This window comes from Parasteatoda tepidariorum, chromosome X2 (genome assembly GCF_043381705.1).
Source record: "Parasteatoda tepidariorum isolate YZ-2023 chromosome X2, CAS_Ptep_4.0, whole genome shotgun sequence".
NCBI classification, from domain to species: Eukaryota; Metazoa; Arthropoda; class Arachnida; order Araneae; family Theridiidae; genus Parasteatoda; species Parasteatoda tepidariorum.
Window position 1 is genome coordinate 10,932,871 of NC_092215.1, and position 23,775 is coordinate 10,956,645.

A 23,775-nucleotide genomic window follows, 5' to 3' on the forward strand; every position below is an offset into this window, starting at 1 on the left:
TGCATTATTTTAGGAGTCTATATTCAGTAGTAGGCAATTCACGATCCCCATTATATCAGGATTTTTGGAATATTTTAAAAACTGCAATACGCAAGAAGAATATTTTATGTTTCGTTGCTGATAACTTAACTTAATCCATTTCGTGGAAAGACAGTAAAAATATTTTTATGCATAACTAAGTTTAAAATTTTGTTAAACAAAGATATAATCATGCAAATAAAAAAATAAAAAAAATCAATTCGTTGCGTGTGGCTACTCTTGACTTTTACAAGACAAAAGTTAAATTTGAAAGTAAAAAAAGAAAGAAAACGTTTTTCCAATGTGACAATGGTATTTCTGAGCTGGTATTTATCTTTTATTTATTATTTATCTGTCTTATTTGATGTACCGAACACTCAGTACGAAAGTGTAATGCAAATACAGAAAAAGGGAGGCACATTTTTTTTAAAGAATACTACATTCTTAAAAGAGTATTTTAGCTTTTTGATTGCTTAAACATTTTAATTTTGGTAGGAAATAAAATGTTTTCGATAATGGACATAATAATTAAAAAATTAAGGACGTAATAATTAATAAAATTAGAAAAAATTACAACTTGGTTTAAATTTGCACAACAGGTTATTAGGGGATTAAAAAATAAAGACATCTATTTATAAAAATGTTTATTATAGCCTTGACAACGGCTGCTAAAATCATATTTGTATCGGCTCTCTTTTGCTTTCATCTTATTTCAAAACTAAATTAGGGTATTACTTTGAAATTTGTGGCTTGCTTCAAATATTTAGGGTCTAGATGGTTAGGATTAAATCGAGACAACATCATATTCCAAGCGTTCAAACATAGGCTTCCATTTTCAAGACTTGCCAGACGTGAATTGCCAGAAACAAAAGTTATTTGAAATATAAAACGAAGAGCTTCCAATGAAAAATTTTAAAATAACGGTGAGAGAAAAAAAACTAGAGAAAACCACAGCAGCCGAAAGAGAAAAATAGGAAAATGGAAGAAAAAACCCCACTGACCGATGGAGCGAATTAATGGTAAAATGTATTTCCATGCGCTATTCACTTCCTCTGCGTAGCGCATACTATACATATTTTATTTTATTTTGCAACCATCGTTGAAAAGCCGACCCAAGTTTGGAATTACGACTACTTATGTTCAACTCCTCAGCCTTGTAATTTTGGACATAATCTGGAAGAGAAGGAAACTCTTCGAGCAAGAATTGGGAGAAAGTTTCCTTCATGGAGGACTTTTTTGCGCTAAATAGAGCAAAAAACGGCGAAACCTCCCATAATGAGCCCGACGGCAAGCTATTATCTCTCTATCACTGAGGATATTTAAACGCCAGCACTGAGGTCGGTTTGAGCCGGATGCGGAATTCGTATTGACCAGCCAGCTCTGGAATTCGAACCCAGGTCACCTCATTGGAAGGCGAACGCTCTATGCCCTGACCCACGCAGTACTTACTATTCATATTCATTTGGAAGTAAACACAGAAAAAAAATTTCAAAATAACTCAATCGTAACTTAACTTTAATCGGAATACTAGAAAGAAGAATTTAGCCAGCAATAAGCATTCACCCCGAAAAAAAATTAAAATGAAATAATTAGCGAAAACAGACATGAAAAAAATAAAAATACCAAACAAAATCGGTTATTGTTTTAGTTTCAAAATTTATAGCTTAAAAACACATTTTGATTTTTTTAATCACGGTGCAAGCAAAAAGTTCAACAAAAAAAAAGGAAAAAAAAAGAAAAAAGAAAAAGACTAACACATTTGAATGAAGGTAACTGAAAAACATAGTTCTTGATGCATTAAAAATGATATCTCTCTGGATTAACACTTTTTTTATGCTTTTCGGGCACTGTCATGATCACGAAAAGAAAACCAATTGGGAAAGAGAAATATTTTATAAAGAGCTTTCTAAACTTCCATATATTGTAATTGTTTGGCAAGTCTCGTTATCCAACTCACGCAATATCAACATTAGATGAAACATAAACAGACGTCATTCCGCTAGAAAAATCTTCATCCATTTTTGCTGAACCAGATCGGATTCATTGTAGTAAAACAATGGACAGTTATAATGTGATGGGCAGCTAGTTCAATCCCAAGTTAGCTCCTCAATGTTTTCAGAGGTTTTGCTTTATGTCATTTAGTAGAACAGCTTTCGTGACAATAACTTCTCGGTGACTGCTTTAATAATTCGGATGCTAGATGTTCTGAGATTGATAATTTTCTTCAGCAAAAATTTTTTTTAATTCAAAGTTACTTCAAAAAGCCCCCTCTGAGATCGAACTGCAGTCCATCACAATGATAGCTAAGTGCCTTAAGCCATCGAGACCTAGTTTTTAAAATAATCTATTCTTATGGAGAAATATTTATTTATTTTTCTTTTTAATTTTTTTAACTTTTTTTTTTGCATTTTAACGAAATAATTTTATAATAAAACCTCGAATTAAATTTAAGGCGGATACCTGATAATCTTATAGTAATAAGTGCGTGGTGAACTCTTTATGAAGCTACTTTATTTCTTGCAGCTGTGTATATATTTCTCCGAGAGGGATAATCCGTCAATCTCATGAGATGGTGACAAAACAATATGTTCTACCTTCAAAGCATAAGGAGTTACCAATGTCCTTTACCCCTCAATTGGTGACCCGGGATTATTGAAATGCGCATAGATGGCAGTACTACAGGGATGCCTGACACAAAAAAGTCGAATAGTTTCCATTTATCATGATAGATGGCATCACTAGATAACGTATTAAACCCACATTCCACATTTCACTTGAGAAACACAACCGCAATCTAACTCCAACGTCCTCTGCCTAACGAAAAGCCTTACATAACCCAAATCTTATGCCCAGTTCAATTTCATTTTTGTGGTTTTGAAGCCATGCTAGTTGAAAATGGTTGAAAATCATATAGTTTTATATTCACGAATTCTTAAACACACCAGTTTTAAATGATTTCCAACCCCTGAAGGTAAAGTAATTTTCAGTACCGCAAACTTTACGGTTAACTGGATTAGCAAACTACTGTCAATTATTTTACCGTAACTTTGGAATGGAAATTTTTCACTGCGCATTTTAACATCAGAAAAGCGGGTGACGGAACATATTGCTATATTATAGTTATTTTTATATCAGAACACAGTACTTTAACATAATAATAAAATATCTATGACGCATTTTCTTAGCATCTATATATAAAAAAAAACTTTAACGGCATATCTTTGACAACATAAGTCAGATAAACTTACACAAGGATGACGAACAGAAATGTTAGACGTTACCCCACTGTTGTATCATACTACTTTAGTAAATTTTATTAACTAAGAGACGAAAACAACACAGGTTCCACATTGCCTCCATTTTTTTGTACTCTTTAGGATTTAATGCTATTTACGCGTAGTTTTTATTTTATTCCGTTCAGGACCCCGACCATATAATCTCTTCACGGCACCATCTATAAGACGAGCCTTTCTGACTTCAGCTGCCCATGATCAAACTAACGTCATCTCAATTTTGTTCTCTCTTATTATATATCGTATTAGTACCCAAGCGCAATCATTGACATCCTTACTTTTGAAGCATACGATCCTGGGAAAGAGCTTATTTCCTCTTTCGCTGGTCCAGAACGGGTTAAAGCAAAACAAGGTTTAGAGGGAAAAAAAAAGAAAGGCAAATACCTTCAAAATATATATTCGTAGATATTTCTACTAAACTTTTTAGATTCCAAAATATCATACAAAATAATCGATCTCTTTCTTTTTCGTGTATTTCTCGCTTATATTATTTTTGTTTTTTAATTTCTTATAGGCATTTTCTTTTTTACTCTGCAAAACATCTACTTGCGTTAAATAAGTTCTTTTATATCATAATATTTTCGAACCAGTCTATACTTTCATTCCTTTGAAGTAAAGAAAAAGCTGTTTGCATGTCAAACCTAACTTTGCATAAGTGTACATAACAAAACAGCCGACACTTTTTTCGAAAAAGAGAACCAAATTCAACCGAGTAGATATTGAAATATTCGTCAAATAACGGAAAGAATGGACATAATAAATAGTTATGCCAGTGTATTTATGAAAATTAAGGCTATATATTTTAAACATTTTCGTTACAAGGCGAGGTTGATTAAATTGCAAATAAAATCTCCTGCAAAGATAAATATTCGGTGTTTTCAGTTCTAGGTGTTTTCAGTATAACCTTAGATATATAAACCTATCTAACCTATAACTTATATATAATAAATGTATCTAAGGTTTATGAATCTACATCTACCTTCATGAACTTTAGATATATAAAATTTGAAATAATTTTTAATTTCACAAATATTTCTTTTTTTATTTAATTTAAAAATATTTTACTTCATTTTTAAGACAATGTAATGTTTTTCGCTTGTTCCAGTAAATTTTCCGTTTTTATCTCCCTTTTTTAATGTTTTAATTTAATACTTTTTTAAAGTCAAGACATTTATTATTAATGTCATTAATGGAAAATCATTTTTTATATATTTAGACTATGAGATATATATGATAGAGAAAAAAATGTGACAAATGTCTTCTTGTAGCATATGATGACAGATCCATAAATTGACCACTCAATGAAAATGATAAAATGGAAAAAGGGGTGTCGATACTATGAATGAGGTGATTGTTGCTTAAAAGAATGGCTTCAAAATCTATGAATAAAGTTCTGTTTCAAAGATAGATTTTACTTTTTATTATTGGCGCCATATTAGTGTAAGAAAATAAGAAATTTATATTAAACTAAAGATCAAAGATAAATACTAATTTGCATTTTGAAGATAATCTTACATACATAGTTTTATAATTTGAAATAAAAACATTAAGTATGATTTGATAATTTTACTGCTCCATTTTGAATTAATAATTTACATTAATTAATTAAGAAATAAAACTGATTTCCGTCCCATATTTCATAGAAATGTGTTTGTCATGAGATACATTTTACCGTTACCAGAGACAATATTTATCTGAACACTAAATGCAAAAAAAAAAAAAAAAAAAAAAAAAAAAAAAAAAAAAAAAAAANGTAAAAAAAAAAAGAAAAAAATAAAAAAAAAAAAGAATGAAATAAGTTAAATAGTTAACTTCAAATTAAATATTTTTGCAGCGCAAAATCGATTGGAGAAATTGAGACAACGTAAAAATCTTTTAATCTTTATACTTTGGTAACTATTTGAACTATAACGAAATATCGATTTTCTTCCTGAACTTCTTAGTTTTCTTTAAATTCGTTTTAAAATCATGACTCTAAATTATATTAATTGGAAAAGTAGGAAGCCACTTAAGCATTCTAATGTTATATAGAGAAAAAAAAAGTATGGCCCAAACTACTGGAATATGGTAAAAATTATCGCGTTTCCGGCTCTATGGGAACATCAAGAAGCTCGGTAATTTTTTCCAAAGTTTTTTGATAAAGATTTCAGTAAAAATAACAAAAAGTTATGGTTTACAATCATTGCCAAAATTGGGTAAATGTGGAAAAAATTTGGTAGTTTCATCATGATATGTTAGAACATAGCAAAAAACAAACCATTTATTCAGTTAAAATTACTTTTCTGTTTTGAATTTTTTTCATTAAATATGTGGTAATAATAACCATAAATTTGAAAACCAGAGTTTCAGATAAAGCATTACTATATAAGAGGAAAAACTACCAAATACTCTGTTTAAATATCGTTTATTTTGATTTAATTAAATGTTTTATATGTCATGTTTTGTATTAAAAATTATGTTTTTATTTTACCAGAGAAATGTCATTACCATACAGTACGGTAGTTTCAAAATTTTTTTTCCTCCTTGAACAATTTAATGTTTTAGCTTATTTTTTTTAATTATAAGTCCCAGTAGCCTTTTTACGTGAGGATTGTAAAATATGTGCAAATAATAGTAGACAAACGCTTTTATTTGCGAACTTTTAAAACTGTATAAAACTAAGTCTTCTTGTTAAATATAAATTTTTCGAATGAAATCAAAGTACGTAACTGTGCTGTATTCTACTTGGCAATAAAACATTTAGCGACTTGTAAAAAAAAACTGAAAAGGTACAGGGGCTTCATTTTATCTAGTTCGCCAAAGTCAAGCAAAAATAAGCAAAAGTGAAAAATGTAAGAAAAATATAAGAATGAGATTCTTTTAAAGATTTTGAAAAATGCCTACTATCTAAAGGCAGGAAAAAATGACACCAATATTCCGGCCTTACTGATTAGCTTTCCTTACAAACATTGCATTATTTATACTAAATTAAATAGAACAAAATGTTATTAAAATAGTATGTATTCCGTGATATATAAACAATATAAACTGTATTTTGGCCGCAATGGCCAGGTCAGCAAGGAGCTGGACTAACGCTCGTTAGAACCGGAATTCGAATACAGCCGGTCGAAGACTCCCCGTGTAGTATATAGTAACTGGAGCATGTTAAATATGTTGGGTCACAAAGCCCTCCATGTTCCCTTAACAAATTAAACCTTTGGGGGTACTGAATTAGAGTTTGATCGTTCTCTGGTTCAGTTTATGAATGAATGGATGTATGAATGGGTTCACCCTATAAACGGATGTGACGTATGAGTGGGTCAGAAGTCAAATTCTTAGTCATAGATGGCGCCAAGAACAATCACACCCCTTGTTTTAAAGACTTACGACAACAACAACAAACTGTATTGTGGTATTAAATATCAGAGAAAATAATAATTTATGATAAACAAATGATTACAAATTTACGTACGTTAAAATAATACTAGATCCTTTGATTGATTCATAACACCCAATTAGGAGATATTTTGCAATATATTAAATTTCATATTTGCAAAGAGTAACACATAAAAGTAACAGTTTGAAAGAATATCTACATAACTTGAACAGACTGAAGAAAAGAAGCAATTTTATGTAACCTACCTATTTTTTAATCATCATTGAAGCGAGGAGAATATTTTTTTAACAAAAAATAATATCCTAGTTATATAGAAATTTTCTTAAATATTTACCTTTTTCGCCATCCTTGGATATTGGAACTGAGCTTACCTTTTATAACTTTTCTTCACTTTTTCTATTTAGATTATAATTTACTAGCATATAGCGAAGACATTTACACCACAAAGATTTAAAATTTCATTTGAGCACCTCTAAAATAACATCACTTCTTTTGTTGGTCCCAATATATTTAAATATTATGATAAACATGTTCAAACATTTATGTTCATGTAGATTACAATATCTCGTGTTCAAATATTTCTTCGACGAAAGTAAAATGATGAATTGAAATTTAAATAATTGATTTTGCCAACTGAATTTGGGAAGAGAGTAAACATAGCTGTAAACATGTTGCTTGATTAGAGACTAAATGGATGTTTTTTTTCTAGATTAAATATTTTTTTTTAAAAAAAAGTATATTTAAAATAAAAGCCTGTTGCATTTTTAGAAAGTTTTATCATTCTTATAAAGCCTAATGGTAGCCGAAAAAAAACTATAGCATTAAACTATACATCGTAGAAAAGCTGATAATTATAATTATGCAACTGTAAATTATTAATGAATATAATAAATTTACGAAAGCAATTCGTTGTGATGAAATTTAAATTTAATCATAAACATCGTTTAAAATCACAAAGGACATATTTATTTTATTTAAGACCTATATGAGTTTTGGTGTCACAATATTACTCCTTTGTCTGTAGGGTTAATGTGTCAGAGAGGGTTAAAATGGAGATGATTTTATCCGACAGGCTACGTCGCATACAAAAAAATAAGTAAATGTATTGTTAAATTTAGAAGTTTAAAATGACAGAAAAATAAAAAAATAATTATTTGCGAATATTTGACAAATATAATTAAAATCCTTAAGAATATAGTCTTTGATGGTGCGGAAACCCGGATTTTCGGAAAACATAATCAAAAACAAAATCTATTGTTAATGATCACATTTATTAAGCATTCAGAAATCATTTTTTTGTAATTTTCTGTCATTGTATAGGTAAAAAAAAGGTTGCAAAGACGTTGCGTAATTGCTTGGAACAATCACACTAAAAATAACGACTGCGATATTCTTTCTTTTTTAAATGAGAAACTATGAATATTTAAAACGTAGCAGTTATGTAGCTTTGTTTTACGAATGCCGATTTGAAAGAAAGAAATTTGATTGCCGCATTTAATGAACAGATGTGATATAGATCCGTAAAAGAAAAGAAAATCTCTTGACAAGTAAATTTTTTAATTCTTTTCACTTCGTTGGCTCAGCTAAAGCGACATTGCAAACTTTCACTCTGAATTCAAAGAATTTAAAAATTTAGCTAGCAATTTCCTTCTATGATTGTGAACTTTTGCATGGACATTTTCAATTTTTCAGTTTACCCTTTTCATTGTTCAAATTTTCTGACTTAGCATGGTTAATTATTCGGAAGACAAAAGGTTAATTAGGTTACTTAACAGACTTTTAAAATTTACAAAAATTTTGGGATTGTGATTTGGTGCTCTTTAATAGTTAATGAGGTGTTCTTTTCGCTAAAAAAAGTTAGGATAATGCTTACCGGTATTTGTTCGACTAGTGCAATAATCGGTGAAGAATCTTTCCAAAGTAAAACGTGGAAGATGAAGATTCTTTGTCACTTGAACAGGATCGCCTTCTTTCCAAAGAAAAACTAAATCTTCGGTTGTGTAACCGTCTAAAACGAAAGAAATATACAGTAAAACTTCTTTCTAAGTCGAATTACAAAATTTTCAGTCGAACTCTGATAACTCGCTTAATAGATTCAGAGAAGAATCTCTTGCATAAGTAGGGTTAAATATAACTTAATTTATGCATTCGAAAAATAAATATAATTTTTATCCAGTTCGCATCGCAAATTATTTGCTTGAATCCTCATTAAAATATGAATTAGACTACATTCGACTTATCAGAGTTTTACTGTATTCGCTTAGCAACCCAAAATGTTGCTAAAATTTGATAAAACACTCACTTGATTTTTGACTTACCTCAGCTTAAGTAACACTTAGCATCCAGCATATTTTGTCTAAAAATATTATGTCTAAATAATTGCTCGAAAAAGAATAGAATTAAATATACTAACTAAAATACATTATTTAATAAACTAAACTCAGTGGCGCGACAGCCCACAGAGGGCCAAGACGTACTGTGCCAATCTCAGTTTTCTTGACCTTGGGCTCTGGGGTGCAGGAGTAGATGTCCAGCTTAGGTGGTCAGCCGTACGCGGAACCCTAAGTGTTTAGTTTCCAAGCATACTTGGTACTCATTTATCGACCCACTGAAGGGATGAACGGCTGACATTATTTAATATACAAGTGACATTATTTAATAGTGAAGTGTAATTTAGAAATGTAGTTTTAAATTAAATTAAGCGTTTTTGTAACATTAGTTTTCTCAGGCATAAAAAGCATTCTCTGAATAAAATATGAAGTCAAAAGTTTCATATATATTTTATATTCATGTATATTTCACTCAATAATTCATTTAATGTTGCTCAATGTCACTTTACTTCACTCTGTGTTATAAAAATGAAGTGCTGCTACACATTGTCGTGTATATGCACAAATATAAAAGATTCTTTGAATGATACAAAGGGGAGATAGGGTTAAGTTATTGCCACCGTGCATCGTTAAGGGAGCTACCCTATCACGGAATAGTACTTTCATTTACCCAAATTATCTTAATGCTCTGTTTAAATTATCTCAGTACAACTATTGTCAAAATCTGCAATCAAATAGCATCAATAATTGCTATTTTATCGTAAACTAACGATTTAAACTAACGTTAACGTTCGTAAACTAACTATCGCTCACCAAATCCTTAAATATACTTAAAGGGTAAGTCTTAAATATGTTTTATTATTATTTATTTACACTAATTCTGTTTCCTAACGTTATTTCTCAGATAAAAATGTCTTTTGATATATTGACCAATGTAAACATATATTTTATTTTTTTAAGCACCTTGTAGTTTTAAATATTAATATTCTTTTTTCTGTTCGAATTATTTTCTCCATTTTATGTTTATGGTAATATTTGTTGTAGAATAATTAATATCACCGTATTCTTATGATATTTTAAATTGAATTTATGACTGTAAATAACAATTAAATTTTTTCATTCAAATTTTTTGTAATTATTAATGATTTTCTTTCCTTCTTAAATAATGATACTAATAAACGCTAATAAGATTTTCTCTGTTACAGAAATTTATAACTCAAATATCTTCAAATATTTCAAAAATAATTAATAACAGAGTTTGTTTACATTATTTTTTAAATTAATCTATACCATTGATGCAACGCAATTATTTGGTTTTTTGATGAATTGACAACGCTAAATCATTATGTCAATGAAATGTAAGGATTTCGATCAACAATTTAATGTTTACCCATTTTTTCATGCAAATTTATCAAAATATTATTAATTCGAGATAAAGTTTATGAATATTACTCATAATTGCAAGCATCGGGAAATAGGTATCTTTTGATGGTAATCCGTTAAAATATAATTAGATTGAGAAAAAGTTTATGAGTATAACACCTATTTTTAGAAATAGTAAAATTGATATCTTTTGATGCAAATTCGTTAAAAAATCATTAGTTAAGTATAAAGTTTGCGAATATTACAACTATTTTTAAATACCTTGAAATTAAACCTTTTAATGTGCGAGGGCTGTTTTTTGGGTAAGGGCCGTTTTGTTGTGTACACTAATATGTGACGCGTGTGTCGCAACGAGTACTTGCGTAGTGTTCTGGCATTTCTTGCGAACAACTGTGATTAGTTACAGCTGTGGTAGGTAATCTATACGTTCAGTTCTGTGTCTTGAAATTTTCAAGTTTAACAAATCACCCGCCGCTTATGAGGTATAGTCAGTGATGTGTCTTTAGTCAGCAAAAAACATGTCTGCTGGATATATTCAACCACATAACTGTTAAGTTTACGAGGCTTCCTTCTGACTGGATATTTCGCTACTCCATGCAGTGACTCTCTCCACAGCTCAGTCCCACGCTTTATTGGACTCTTATGGCTGGGAAGTTTTGGACCACCCCTCAATACAGCCCAGATCTTGTGCTAATTGATTTTCATCCTTTCTGATGCTTCAAACGTCATTTTGGTGACAACCATTACAACGAAAACGAAGACGTGAAAACGGTCGTGGCATCTTGGTTATCGAAGCAGGCGGCAAGTTACTGTAAAGAGGGTATTCTAAGTCTAGTTGTAAGGTATGATAAGTGTTTAAGCAAACCTACAACTATTTTATTTTATATCTTATTTTAGATCTGTCTTTGAAAGCTGACCCAATTTTGCTTTTACGACTGCTGTTCAACTCCGTGGCATTGTAATTTTGAACCAATCCAGAAGGCAAGGAAATTCCTGGATCAGTATCCCCAGAGGTTGGCAACTATTTTGAAAAAAAAAAGAGAAGCATATGTAGAATCGAAAAATACATTCGATTCGTGAAAATCTTCTTTCGTTTGGTTTTTATTTTCAAACAGCGCTTACTTAAAAAAACAGCCCTCGTAAATTTGTTAAAATATCATTAATTTGAGAAAAAGTTTATGAGTATAACATCTATTTTTAATCATCGTGAAAAGTGATAGTAGACAGAACATGCTCAAGGAGCGTAATTTAAAATAAAAGAAAGTGTAACTATGTTCCTAGCCAAAAATTACTATCGATTTCTATTTCTAGGTTGCAGGGTGGGTGGGTAGGGAAAGGCTCTCAAAATACTAAAAATTTATTTATTAAACTTAGAGTATCGTAATTACCATTTCCCTTCGTAAATTCAACAACGATGATTATGATTCGATTGAAGGTACTTTCTTCAAAAGTAACACTCTCCCAGAAACGGGAAACAGGAGTATTGAAAATCGAATCTCAGCCGGGGGTCTTTCATGCCTCGTCTCACTCTGAAAATCGAAACTGGTTAAGTCCAACGAGAACTCCAGTTGTTTCTCAAAGGGGATGCTTTATTTTTTTTCTTTTTTAAACATCACTGATTTTTGTTGGCAACTGCCTAGCTCAAACTTCATTTTGCTATGTCACGGAACAAAGATCGTTAAAACGGAAGAATTTGCTTGTTTTCAACGCTGGACCAATTTAATTTAGAATTTTTTCATTTGTTAGTCTCAGGTTGTAGTTTGTGTTTTGATGTAGATTTTGCAAATAATGTACTAGAACTTAAGAATTTTAAATACATCTTAACTGTCCGAAACTAGAAAAATTTTGCCATTAATAATACAATTAGCACAAACTATACCTTACTCTAAAATAGGAAAATATATGATAAAGTTAATGGGATTATAGTTTTTAATTTTGTTTTTAATTAAAAAAAATGCAGAAAAGGTAAATACAATGATGAAAAATAAATTAGTTTTAAATATTTATTTGATATTTTAAACTCATAAATTAAATGTAATTTAAAGAATTACTTAAAGAATTTAAAATTGATCGAGATGGTTAATTATAAAGTAAAAGAAATCCAAAACAATAACATTATTTAATTAAAATGCATAAATTTTAATTAAAATTTTAATAAACCAATTTTTAAAGTTTTATGAATTTTTTCTTCACTTTGATAAATTTCACCCTTTATATTATTTAATATATTCTTTATAAAATATATTCTTCCTTTATATTATTTTATATATTCCTTTATACATTTTTTAATTTATTCCTTTATATTCTTTATATTCTAAAAAGATAAAAAACTCTCAATTTTTATTTTTATTTTTATTATAATTTAATAAATAATTTTATAGGTTACCATGTGATGAAAAAAATGGTTTTACTTTTTAAGGAAATTATTCAGAATATTATAGAAGAGAGGTTTTATTTATTTCAATAAAGTTATTTTAAAATAATGGTTAATTATATAGTAATAATAACTATAGAATTCCTAATGAAAGCTAAAGGCATTACAAACTAAAAATTAATGAAAATTATTATAGTCTAAAAAAGTATAAATTGTTATTAGCAATAAAGTTTGCATTGCAATAAAATTTAAATATGCTATCAGACTGTATTACAAGCTTATGACACGAATTTTGATATAAGTTAATCCACTCATTTTTTAAACATCGTGCCATACATCTTCAAAAATTATGTTTCAAAGCATTAACAAGCATTTATAATTCCAATTTATAATTGAAGCATCTACTGCATGCAAAATAAAATTAATTGGAAAATGAATTCTGATCAAATTTGATAGAACAAATATTTTTATCTGACTAATTAATGGATTTTGAATATTCTGATAAAATATATTATTTTCAGCGTATTTATATGTTATAGAAAACGGTTATCTTATAGAAACAATTGTTGCTTTTTGTAAATTTAAATTTCATTATAAAGTAATAAAAAATTAAAATAAACAAAATTATAAGTATACAAAAATCTTTAATAAAGTTATTGGCCTTTTAATTGAAGCAATTAATACGGTGATTCGATCAAGTGAGAATTTATCGTAACAATGAGGATGATATACTTTTATAATCAGCAATTAGTTGAAGGTTTTCCTCTCAACTAAGCATGAAAATGTTCAAAAATAGTGGTCTGCATCACTGTAAAAAAATCAACAAAATTATAGTCCTCATAAAAGAGAAGTGGTCCAATGATGATCGCATGACTTATTTTAGGATTTTTTTTCTCGTGATTAGATTGCCTTTTTACGGTGACGAAAAAATTATGACCTTAATCACAAGAGAAGGAAATTAAGTGTTTAGCTTAGAATGTCACGCTCTTCTTGTGGTGCCTTCATTAGAAGTTGCTGACACTAATTACGGGCACGCACGTAACGCGAGAAAAAGTACCCGGTAATGAAAATCACTAAAAAAGAAAATTTTAGATTGTAATGGAGCTAAAAAGTGAAATGATTTTTTTTCGATTTCTTCCTCGGAATTCTTTTTTCTTAAAAAAAAGAAATGGCGCTATCGGGGCCTTTTCATCGATTGTAATTCTGTCATTAGTGAGTGTAATATAATTTAATTTCCTTTCTCGTTTTCTTTGTCTTTAAAAAGAGCAATCAGCGAAGCTTCATCTGGTATTTACTAAGGAAACTTAACTAGATTATTTGCCTTTAGATATCTTTTGTAATTAAATGTTAATTTATTCAAATTTATAGTTGAAATGATTCTACCTAAATATTCTCTAGAATTGGGATGGTAGAAAGAAAATTATCTATTTAATAATTTTTATTTTGAGTTGTGAATAGGCATCATTTAAATTTTACAAATTGGATAGAAACCTATTTAGTTCTTATATGAATGGTAATTGATAATCTTTTAAAAGAATGTGTTTATTTCATTAAATAATATATTTTATTGAAAATAAAAACAGTCAAATCCTTTTAATGTATCAACAAATTGATAATTTATCAGAATGATCCGATGAATAAATGTTATATGATTACAACTCACACAGAAGACGCAGCTTGTGAAATCTAAAAGATAGCTCTTTTACAAATAACTCATGAAATTTCTATTTCAAGTTATTTTTTTGAGTGCAGAGTTTATTAAATTATAAAATCTTTCTAAAACAATTTGCTAAAGAATGTAACTAAATAAAACTGTTTTAGAATTCCCCAATAACATTTCAAGTCCTGATCATAAATAGTTTTTAATATTATTAATTGGAGATTTAAATTTCTCGAATTGGATAGAGAACTATTTATTTTTTTTTGAATAATAATATATGATCTTTTAAATGAATGTATTTATTTCATTAAGTAATATATTTTATTGAAAATAAAAACAATCAAATCCTTTTAATGTATCAACGAATTGGTAATTTATCAAAACGATTCGATGAATAATTGTTATCTGATTATAACTCACGAAGAAATCAATTTAGATTATTATTCCGCATATATCTTAATATGCAATCATAAGCAGCATATTTTAATACTTAACATTATGAACTACTAAAATTTTCCACACAGTTTGTGTGGGAAGTTTAAAGAAATAAGTAGCAAAGTTTGTGCGGGTAATTTCCCACACACTATAACAAAAGATAGGTGTTTTACAAACAGCTCAAGTTTTCTTTTTACATGCAGAATTTATTAAATTTCAAAATCTTACTAAAAATGTTGCGAAAGAGTGTAACTAAATTAAACTATTCTGAAATTTCCCGACAACAATTTGATGTCCTTTTCATAAATAGTTTAGAATATTATAAATTGAAGATAATTCATTGTGGATATTTATCATTTACAATTGCTAACTTTAATTAACTTTAGTCTGAACATTTTTCATGCAAAATTTAAGAAAGCTTTAATGCGATATAACTTCTTGTAAATACTTCTAAATTTTATTTGTGACAATGCTTAATAAAAGATGAATTAAGTTTTAAATTTATTTATATTAATCTAGAAAATAAAACGTGTTTAATTCCTGTGAAAACTTTTTCATTTAAAAAATGCACTATATTTCGCATTTACATTATTTTTTAATAATGACATACTAACTTATATAAGCTTTCGTTTTTTAAACATATTTAGACTTCAATTAAAAAAACTAATTTAATTTATAACAGTTTATCTAGTATTTTCTAAATACAACATTGAGAAAAAAATATGGTTACAACTTCCAGAATACGGTGAAATTAACCATGTTTCTGTCATACCAGAAAACTCGATACTTTTTACCGAAATGCTTTGATAATATTTTAGATAAAATTATTAAAAGAATGTGATTTTATAATACTTTATAAATTTTGGTAAATCTGTTAAAATGTGATAATTTTATCATGATACTTTACAGCATGGCATAAAAATCATTAATTTACTTTTCAGTTTTGTATTTCTCTTATTAATGTATGGCAATATGAACTATAATATCGATAACCAGAATTTTCCTATTCAATCAACAGGTTGTATTTGGTCCAGTGTAAAATATATTTACTTTAAATGAATTTAATTTTATTTTCTAATGCCAAGTTGTATTATTATGATAAGTTTTTGGAAAATTATTCTTGGGTTATGTGGTTTTTCCGAAATTAAATTTCTTTATAAGATATTTATATTATAACTATTTAGAAAAAATAATTTAATATTCTATAAACTTTTCTTGGTAATTATAAAATGATACTTACAGCTAGCCATAACAATTGAACATGTTTGTTTGTCCAAGGGGTAAAACTTTAGGTCCATGGGGCAGGAGAGAACTAATGATATTCTGAAAATTACATATTTAAATATTAAATATCATAATAAACAAATATTTATAATATTTAATAAAAACAATTATAATAAGAGGAATATTTATAATAAAAATGTAATGCTTTTTCTTGGTAATGTACAGTGCACAAAGAAAAGAAAAAGAAGTTATTCCCTGGTTGATTTCTGATCGAATAATAAGAACTTTTAAACATACGATTTTTTTAAAAAGTTTTATTACTCAGAAACTTATTGACCAATTTCATTAAAATTTTTTATTTTACCATGTAAAATTGCATTCTTTGAAATGATGTAAAACAAATATACCTTTCAATTCAAAATTTCATGACTATTATTAAACAAAGTAATAAATTATTAATTGCGTAGTATGCTTTATCTCGAGAACGTTTATCCAGGGATAATTCTATGCAAAAAATATTTTAACAATTCTTTATTATTTTTTTCAGTTTTATTTAATAAAGGCTGAAAAAATATAAAATTGTAAGGAATGAAATCTCCTATTTCTCTTAAAAAGAATGTAATTTCATAAAAAATGTAACGAATGTTTTCGAATAGCTTCTGAGAAAATGAAATTTAAAAAAGACGTATATTATCTAAATAACTTTTATGGTTAACTACTTTTCAACAAAAACATTTACTTTTAAATCTTTCAATATTCTTATTTTAATTCGTACTTTTCGTATTTTAATTTGCACTTTCTATCGTATTTTAATTGAGATTTGAAGAGAAGTCATACCAATTGAAATCTGACAAACCCGGGGAACACGAATAAACTCAGAGTATGCTCCCTCCTAAACCTGATTTGCGATTAAGTTTACATCAATTCGTGAGATATGAATGAATACACAAAAAGTAAAATTAGCATTAAGGAATCCAAACTTTTGGCGACTCTTCGAACCAAACTATTGGGGACAGATTGTTTTTTAAATTGCTGCTAACCCCCATCCATATTATGGGGGTCAGAGCCCAAATCTGTTGAAAAGTATGATTGTAAGCATGTATGATTTTTTGTCTAATTACGTAAATTAAAATATTGCCTGCACTAATTATTTAGCACATTTGAGATCAACCCCTCGAACCATGAGAATTGGGTCCTAGTACGGGAACATAACATTAGATCAAATGTTGTTCAGAGTGATTCAGTTTTTACGCACTGTAAGTAACAAGTTAATTACTTTGTCTTCGAGAAATATTTTGCTGTTCTAATGCATCAAATTGGAGATATCATAATTTGAGAGATACTTATTAATAAATATTGTTATTAAGTTTTTGTATTTATTTATAAATTTAATGCCTATTATTACTCATATAGCACTATAAATAACAAAAAAATACTTATTGGATATAAAATCGAATAAATATATATAAAAATATTAAACAGCTGTTGCATCAAGAATAAATTTTTTTAGTGAACTACAGCACAAATTAAACGGATAAAATAGTCGAAATCACAAAGTCACTTCTACAATTCCCGTAAATATACGTGTTTGACATGCGTTTCAAAATGATGTGATCTAAAAATTAGTTTACCAAGCACTTTATACTTAGGCCTAATTATTAATGAAAAGCATTTAAAGCTTATTATCAGAGTTAATCACAATTTGTATGAAAAAAAACATAAGGATTATACACGCATTTATTGTCATAATTATGTGCACTCCCATGACGTAGTCGGTTGCACTGTAAAAAATTCTGGATCAAATTACGGTAAAAAAGACAGACACTCTGAGCACCTTTCACCGTAAAATCCATTTTTACAGGAGCATGTTACTGAATAAAAAAATCTGATATACCCATACTTTTTACAGTCATAATTACCGCAACTTTTGCTGTAACTCTGAATAAATATTGTAAAATTTACGGTGCATCATTTTACGGTAATGATGCACCCAAAATACCGGTATTTTTTACCGTAATTTAATCCATAATATTTTACAGTGTAAGATGTTACTCACATTGTTGTTGCATATCTGTAGATCGTGAGTTCAGTCCTGGCAGCTGACAAAGCAACCGGCGTGTATACGGTCATATTAAATCTGACCTGGCGGAAAGTTCTCTTGTTGTCTGTGTTTTTAGAAGCTTGAAATAAGGCCTATCGGAAAAAGCGTCGTCTGTTTAAAGTCAAAATAACTTGATTTAACCATGGTTCGGTTATGCGTTACAATTATGGGCACATTAAGTGTATTTCAATTGCTCATATTTCGAAACGTTCAACTCACTTGCTGAATTATACTTTATTTTTAAAGCCAATAAACTACAAGTAGCAATAAAGTCGCAAAGTATAAATATATGCCAGACTAATATAATGATTAAATAACGAGCTTAAAATTTCTTTGCTTAAAGTAGTTTTTTGTTATTCTTGTTTTTTGCGGTATACCTTATACGTTAACTTACCTTCATTTTGTACATAAAATTTTGTTCCATACAAATATTAATCTATTTAAATGCGTCACTTACCGAATACTGTACAAGACATCTCCATTTGGGTATATACGTAAGAGGACGTTGGGCATAATAATATTGTGAAAGTGGCCTTCTTTCTCATTTGAGAAGAACAAATCCGGTTTCCAGATTCGGTCTGGATCTGTGAGGGTCAAGTACCGTACTTGACCCCCCATATCATCAAACTGCAATCTCTCGTCCCGCCACTGTTCACGAAATGTAAGTTGTACACTGTATTCCTGAAAACAATACATAAGAATAAAAATGATGCTTTCAATAAGATAATTATTATTGAACATTAAATATAAACCAGTTACTTTCAATAGGGAAAAACATCTTATAAATATTGTAAGATATACATATGTATAAAATAAAGTCTATAAAATAAATTAGAGTGCAAGCGTATAAAACAAAGTTTCAGTGTCCAAGTTTGTAAATATAGAAATTGTACAAAAATCATAATCACAACTATAATGTAATGGATAGATTTGGTTGGTAGAGATAAATGGTATAGATAACGGCAACAAGATTGGAATCACTTAGAAGTTTTACAGATAAGAGTACATTAACATATATAAGGAAAAGGGGAGATGTGTTAACATGTAGAAGTTGTTCCGAAATTCGACCGACGAAAAGATATCAAGAGGACGACTCATGGAGGCCCGATAGGATGGGAATCATGAAATTCCTGTAGAAAACAACCACAAAAGATACTAAAAACGTGTTAAATCCAAAAAGATTTAATTTGATTGAAGTGACGCCTGCCACCGTCACAGTACTGTCTACAACGTGTTAAAACGATCAGTATGATCGAAGAAGTGACAATGACTCACGTTATGAGATGCTAAGTTGTATACAAATGCATCGTTTGCACAAGGGATTTAAGAAGAAATCAAACAAATTGAAATCCGGCGAACGTGGTGAACAAGACTAGACTCAAATCATACACCCTCTTAAACCTGATTTGCAAATCATAGGTTCTATGCTAAGTTTTCTTGATTACTTTTATAACCCTCGGGTTTTAAAACAGCCTGTTTAATTCTGCAATAACTTGACAGTTGACTCGAATTGACAAGAATTGCACGAACCCGTTCATAACTTGTGGAAGGTTTAAGAATCGCTTTCTCACTCTCTGAGACTAAACGTTCATAAGAGTACTTTTACATAATAATGCGAGATATAATACGAGTGCACCAAACTGATATAATTATTGATAAATAAGTGAGTTCCATAGTCCACTAGAGACAGAGAGGCTAGCATCATATATGATACCGGGCATATGACTACGATTCTGAAAGGGTTAAGACTTTTATTACGCTACTGTTAAAACAGATGAAAAAAAAATTCCTTATCTTCGATACTGTTGAAAATATAAGTCTTAATGATTAAGATATTTTCTTCCGAAATCTGTATTTTTTTAAAAAAAAATTTAAATGTCGACAACCAAGTTTTCCGTTACTAGAAAGCGAAGTAGTTAGCTTTAAACTTATTAGGCTGATACTACTACAGACTACTTTTTTCGATGTAGTATATACTCAGACTATTCACACTACCATTTTAGAACATTTACAAGTAATTTATCATACAGTGTTTTGTTTAATTTCTTTTTCGCTAAAATATATTTTCCGAAAACCAAATATTATGCATTACAAGACAGAAGAAAAATATGTTGTACATGCCATCACCCCTTACTGAAAATTGATTTAAGTAAATAAATAAAAGATATATTGTTAGTGGGGGGGGGGGGAGAATATTTCGCGTACTTTCGGATTAAGAAAAAGTACTCTGTATCTTGTTTTTCTCTTCCTAAAATCTCCCGCATAATGAAATACATAACAGTTCTTGAACACTTTTACACCATCGCATTTATTTGTAAATTAATTAAATTGTCGGGTATTTCGTATCCTACATGTATAGAAAAATTTGATTGCAAGAATTAAACAATAAGTAAACTAATTACAGAAAAGGAAGAAATTTTGGTCGGTGATTAAAGAGACTGTTTCCACAGAGGATAAAATAATAGTTATAGAGATTAATTAAATATTGAGTTAAGCAGAGAGTTCGTAAATATAGTTTGCACACTCATGTTACCGCTTTGTTTGTGTTGGTTTTCTTACAAGAAATATTGAATGTACGGATTGAAACTCATTGATGCTTGTTATAATTCTAAATAGTAAATATTCCAATCGAATTAATTTAAGTTAATATGGTTGAACACCAATGAAATTTCAACCAGAAAATTGAAAGAAAAAAAAAGGAATGCATGGAGCAAACTAGACGAAATAGAGAAAAAATTAAAAATGAACAATACAATTTTTTAGCGATAAGTATTATAAGAATAGTTTAAAATTAAGCAAAATTTAATCTTATACCAGGGAATCGAAAAGTTTTTACACTTACTCTTTAAAAAAAATAAAAAATTTAATATTACTTTTTTCAGCTTTCTACAGATTTCTACTAATTTTACAGATTGATACAAACTTCTAACTAATTTTAAAGTAATAAACAGAATTTGGTTATAAAAACTAGTATACTCTTTATAAGTGTGAATTGAATATTTAATTTGTAACAGAATTAATGATTAGTAAGTGATTTATCAATTTAATTGTATTAATACTATTTACTAATGATGTTTTTTTTACATATTTTACATTAACAGTTTTTTTATACATATTTATATGATTAGGTTAGGTCCTACTATACTTCTTTATGTGAACATGGCAAGAAAATACTGCTTTTATGAATTGTGAAGTATTTTAAATTTTTTTCTTCCTCTCTCAATATAAGAATTTTCATTTTAAAAATGCTGTAAAATAATCGGGATCAGAGCATCCATCTAATATACCATAAAGTTTACTGTTAGGAACAAATTTTTTAGGTAAATTTTAAAATAATTGAGTATTATTCATTTGGTAAAATTTGATTAATTTATTAAATTGGCAACAAAGGCATATAATCTTATTATTAATTTGTAATAATACCTATTTTTTACTCTAAAGCGTACGTACTTCAGACAAAACCTTACATTCCTCTTCAATTGTAACTGATTGATTTGCTTACAAATTTAACAAAAACAAGACAAAGATATATCAAACCATTCTTAATCTGTAATAATATAGTAATCCCCTTTTGTGTATTGCTTTTATGTGTAATTAACCCGTAAGAACATTATAAAAATATATCTTATCTAAAAATTATATATCTTATCTATAAATCATCTGATCAAATTTTATTTCCTGAACACATTTTTTATGCGAACAGAATTTTTTTGTTTAAATTTAAAATGCCCAAAGAATGTATCTTTAAGTTAAACTAATTGTGTTAAATTAAATGTTACATTTAATTTACTTTGTTTAATAAACTCTTGATGTTATGAAATTTAATTAGCACAAATCCTAAAGTTGAAAAACTATTGCTTACTCAATTTTAATCATTTAGAAAATTACATTATTTACGTTAGTTTTGTGAGCTAAAATGATACATTTAAATTGAATTTTTTAAGTTGTCTAAGAGGTGATGCAGATTGAAATTTCCAATTTTTTGAAATTATATTGTTTTTAAATTTATTCTGATACATTTGACACCTAAGTTTTGTTGATTACTCAAAAAATTTTGAAGTCGTAATTTTTTTTGAAGTAAGCATTCACTGAATACAAACAACCTGCAAACTTTAAAATCGTTTTTCTCAAGAACAATGTTTTGTGTTTCTGCAAAAGATTTTTGTGCTTCTGCTGCAGGTATTTCTAAAAAACTGGTATATATTGAAATTGCAGTGAGATTATTTGATTTTGTTTTTAAAGAAAATCGATTAATGTAATATTTTGATCATAATTAGTTTAAAACGTTCAAAAATTAGATTTTCGAAATATAATAGAAAATAAAGAAATAGTTAACTTTTTAATTCATATAGAGTTAAGTTCAATTTCAAGAGTAGAAATTTGCAAGTAGTTTAAAATATTTTTAATCATTTTTGTACCCTTAGCTGTGCGGAAACGGTGTATACTATTTAAAAAAAAAGTATACCCCAACAAAATACTCAATTTTGGGAGATTTTAAAAATTTTGAAAACGTTTTTTTAATTTTGGCTACATCTATTTTAAAAATGGAATTATATTTTTATTATTTTAAACCAACAATTGTCAGAATAAAACAATAAAAACTATTATTACTCTAATGTATATCAAATAAAGTTACAAATCCATTTATAATAATCTATTTCAACGCATCTTTAAAAACCAAATTCATTTTTTTTCACGCAAGAGCAGATATTCTTAACAGATTAATAAAAAATTTCAAGAATCGAACTAAGTACTTATAATTGGATACCATTACAATTTAATTAATAGCTACAAAGTAATTAAATTAAAATGAAGCGTGCAAAATTAAAATCGTTTCTCCCTTTTTGATAATATCTAAATGATTCCACCACATCTGAATGAATAATTTATCGAATATATGGGAATTCTCGTTCTATCTTTTATTCCATCATCTATCATATTTCTCCTCACAAAGTAATAAAAAAATCAAAAAAAAAAATGACGCAGTTGGAACCTTCCAATTCTGCTTCAGATATTCCAATATTCATTGGGAAGAATTTCTACTTCGTCAGCCCTGGTATTATGTGCATAATCAACGAAAGTTCTTCACTCGGAGGAGCAATTGAAGGAAATCGAAGGTTTGAAAAGATTGCGATTAACCTTCACTGAATATTCATCAATAATGAATAAGTCACTGTCTTGCAAACCTTTACAAAACTTAATATTATGTAAACGATACATTTAGAAAATTTTAATTTGTTAGAGATTTATTTTGTAATCTTAAACAGTTATCAAAACCATACGAGTCTGCTTGGATTTTAAATTTGTAATCATGTGGTATTGCGACAAAATATTTCTGTGAAAGTGTAAGTCTTATAAATATTTCAGATTCATTAAAGTTCAAAATAATTAAATTCGATTTCCTTAAACTTAAACTAATAATAAATCATAACTATTTTTTTAATTAAATAAATATTAAGTTTCTTCTTTAAAATCTTGACAAACGTGCGGTAAGAGAAAATTCTATTGAAAATTTGAATAAAGATAATAACTTCTTGTGACTACCATAAAATATTAACTGTCCGAAGTTTATATTTAAAGT

At 28.3% G+C, this 23,775-nt stretch overlaps 1 protein-coding gene across 4 annotated transcripts in view; it reads right to left on the reverse strand.

The window, feature by feature from the left end:
• The window catches only part of LOC107449143 (glutamate-gated chloride channel-like), a 337,741-nt gene that overhangs the window by 16,231 nt on the left and 297,735 nt on the right, over positions 1–23,775 (reverse strand). For all 4 annotated transcript variants that reach the window (XM_016064935.3, XM_071188006.1, XM_071188007.1 and 1 more), the window contains exons 6-8: positions 18,652–18,875; positions 16,110–16,192; positions 8,561–8,695 (exon numbers count right to left, since the gene is read on the reverse strand). In XM_016064935.3, the coding sequence (XP_015920421.1) occupies positions 8,561–8,695; positions 16,110–16,192; positions 18,652–18,875 (442 nt within the window). The remainder of the gene's footprint in view (positions 1–8,560; positions 8,696–16,109; positions 16,193–18,651; positions 18,876–23,775) is intronic.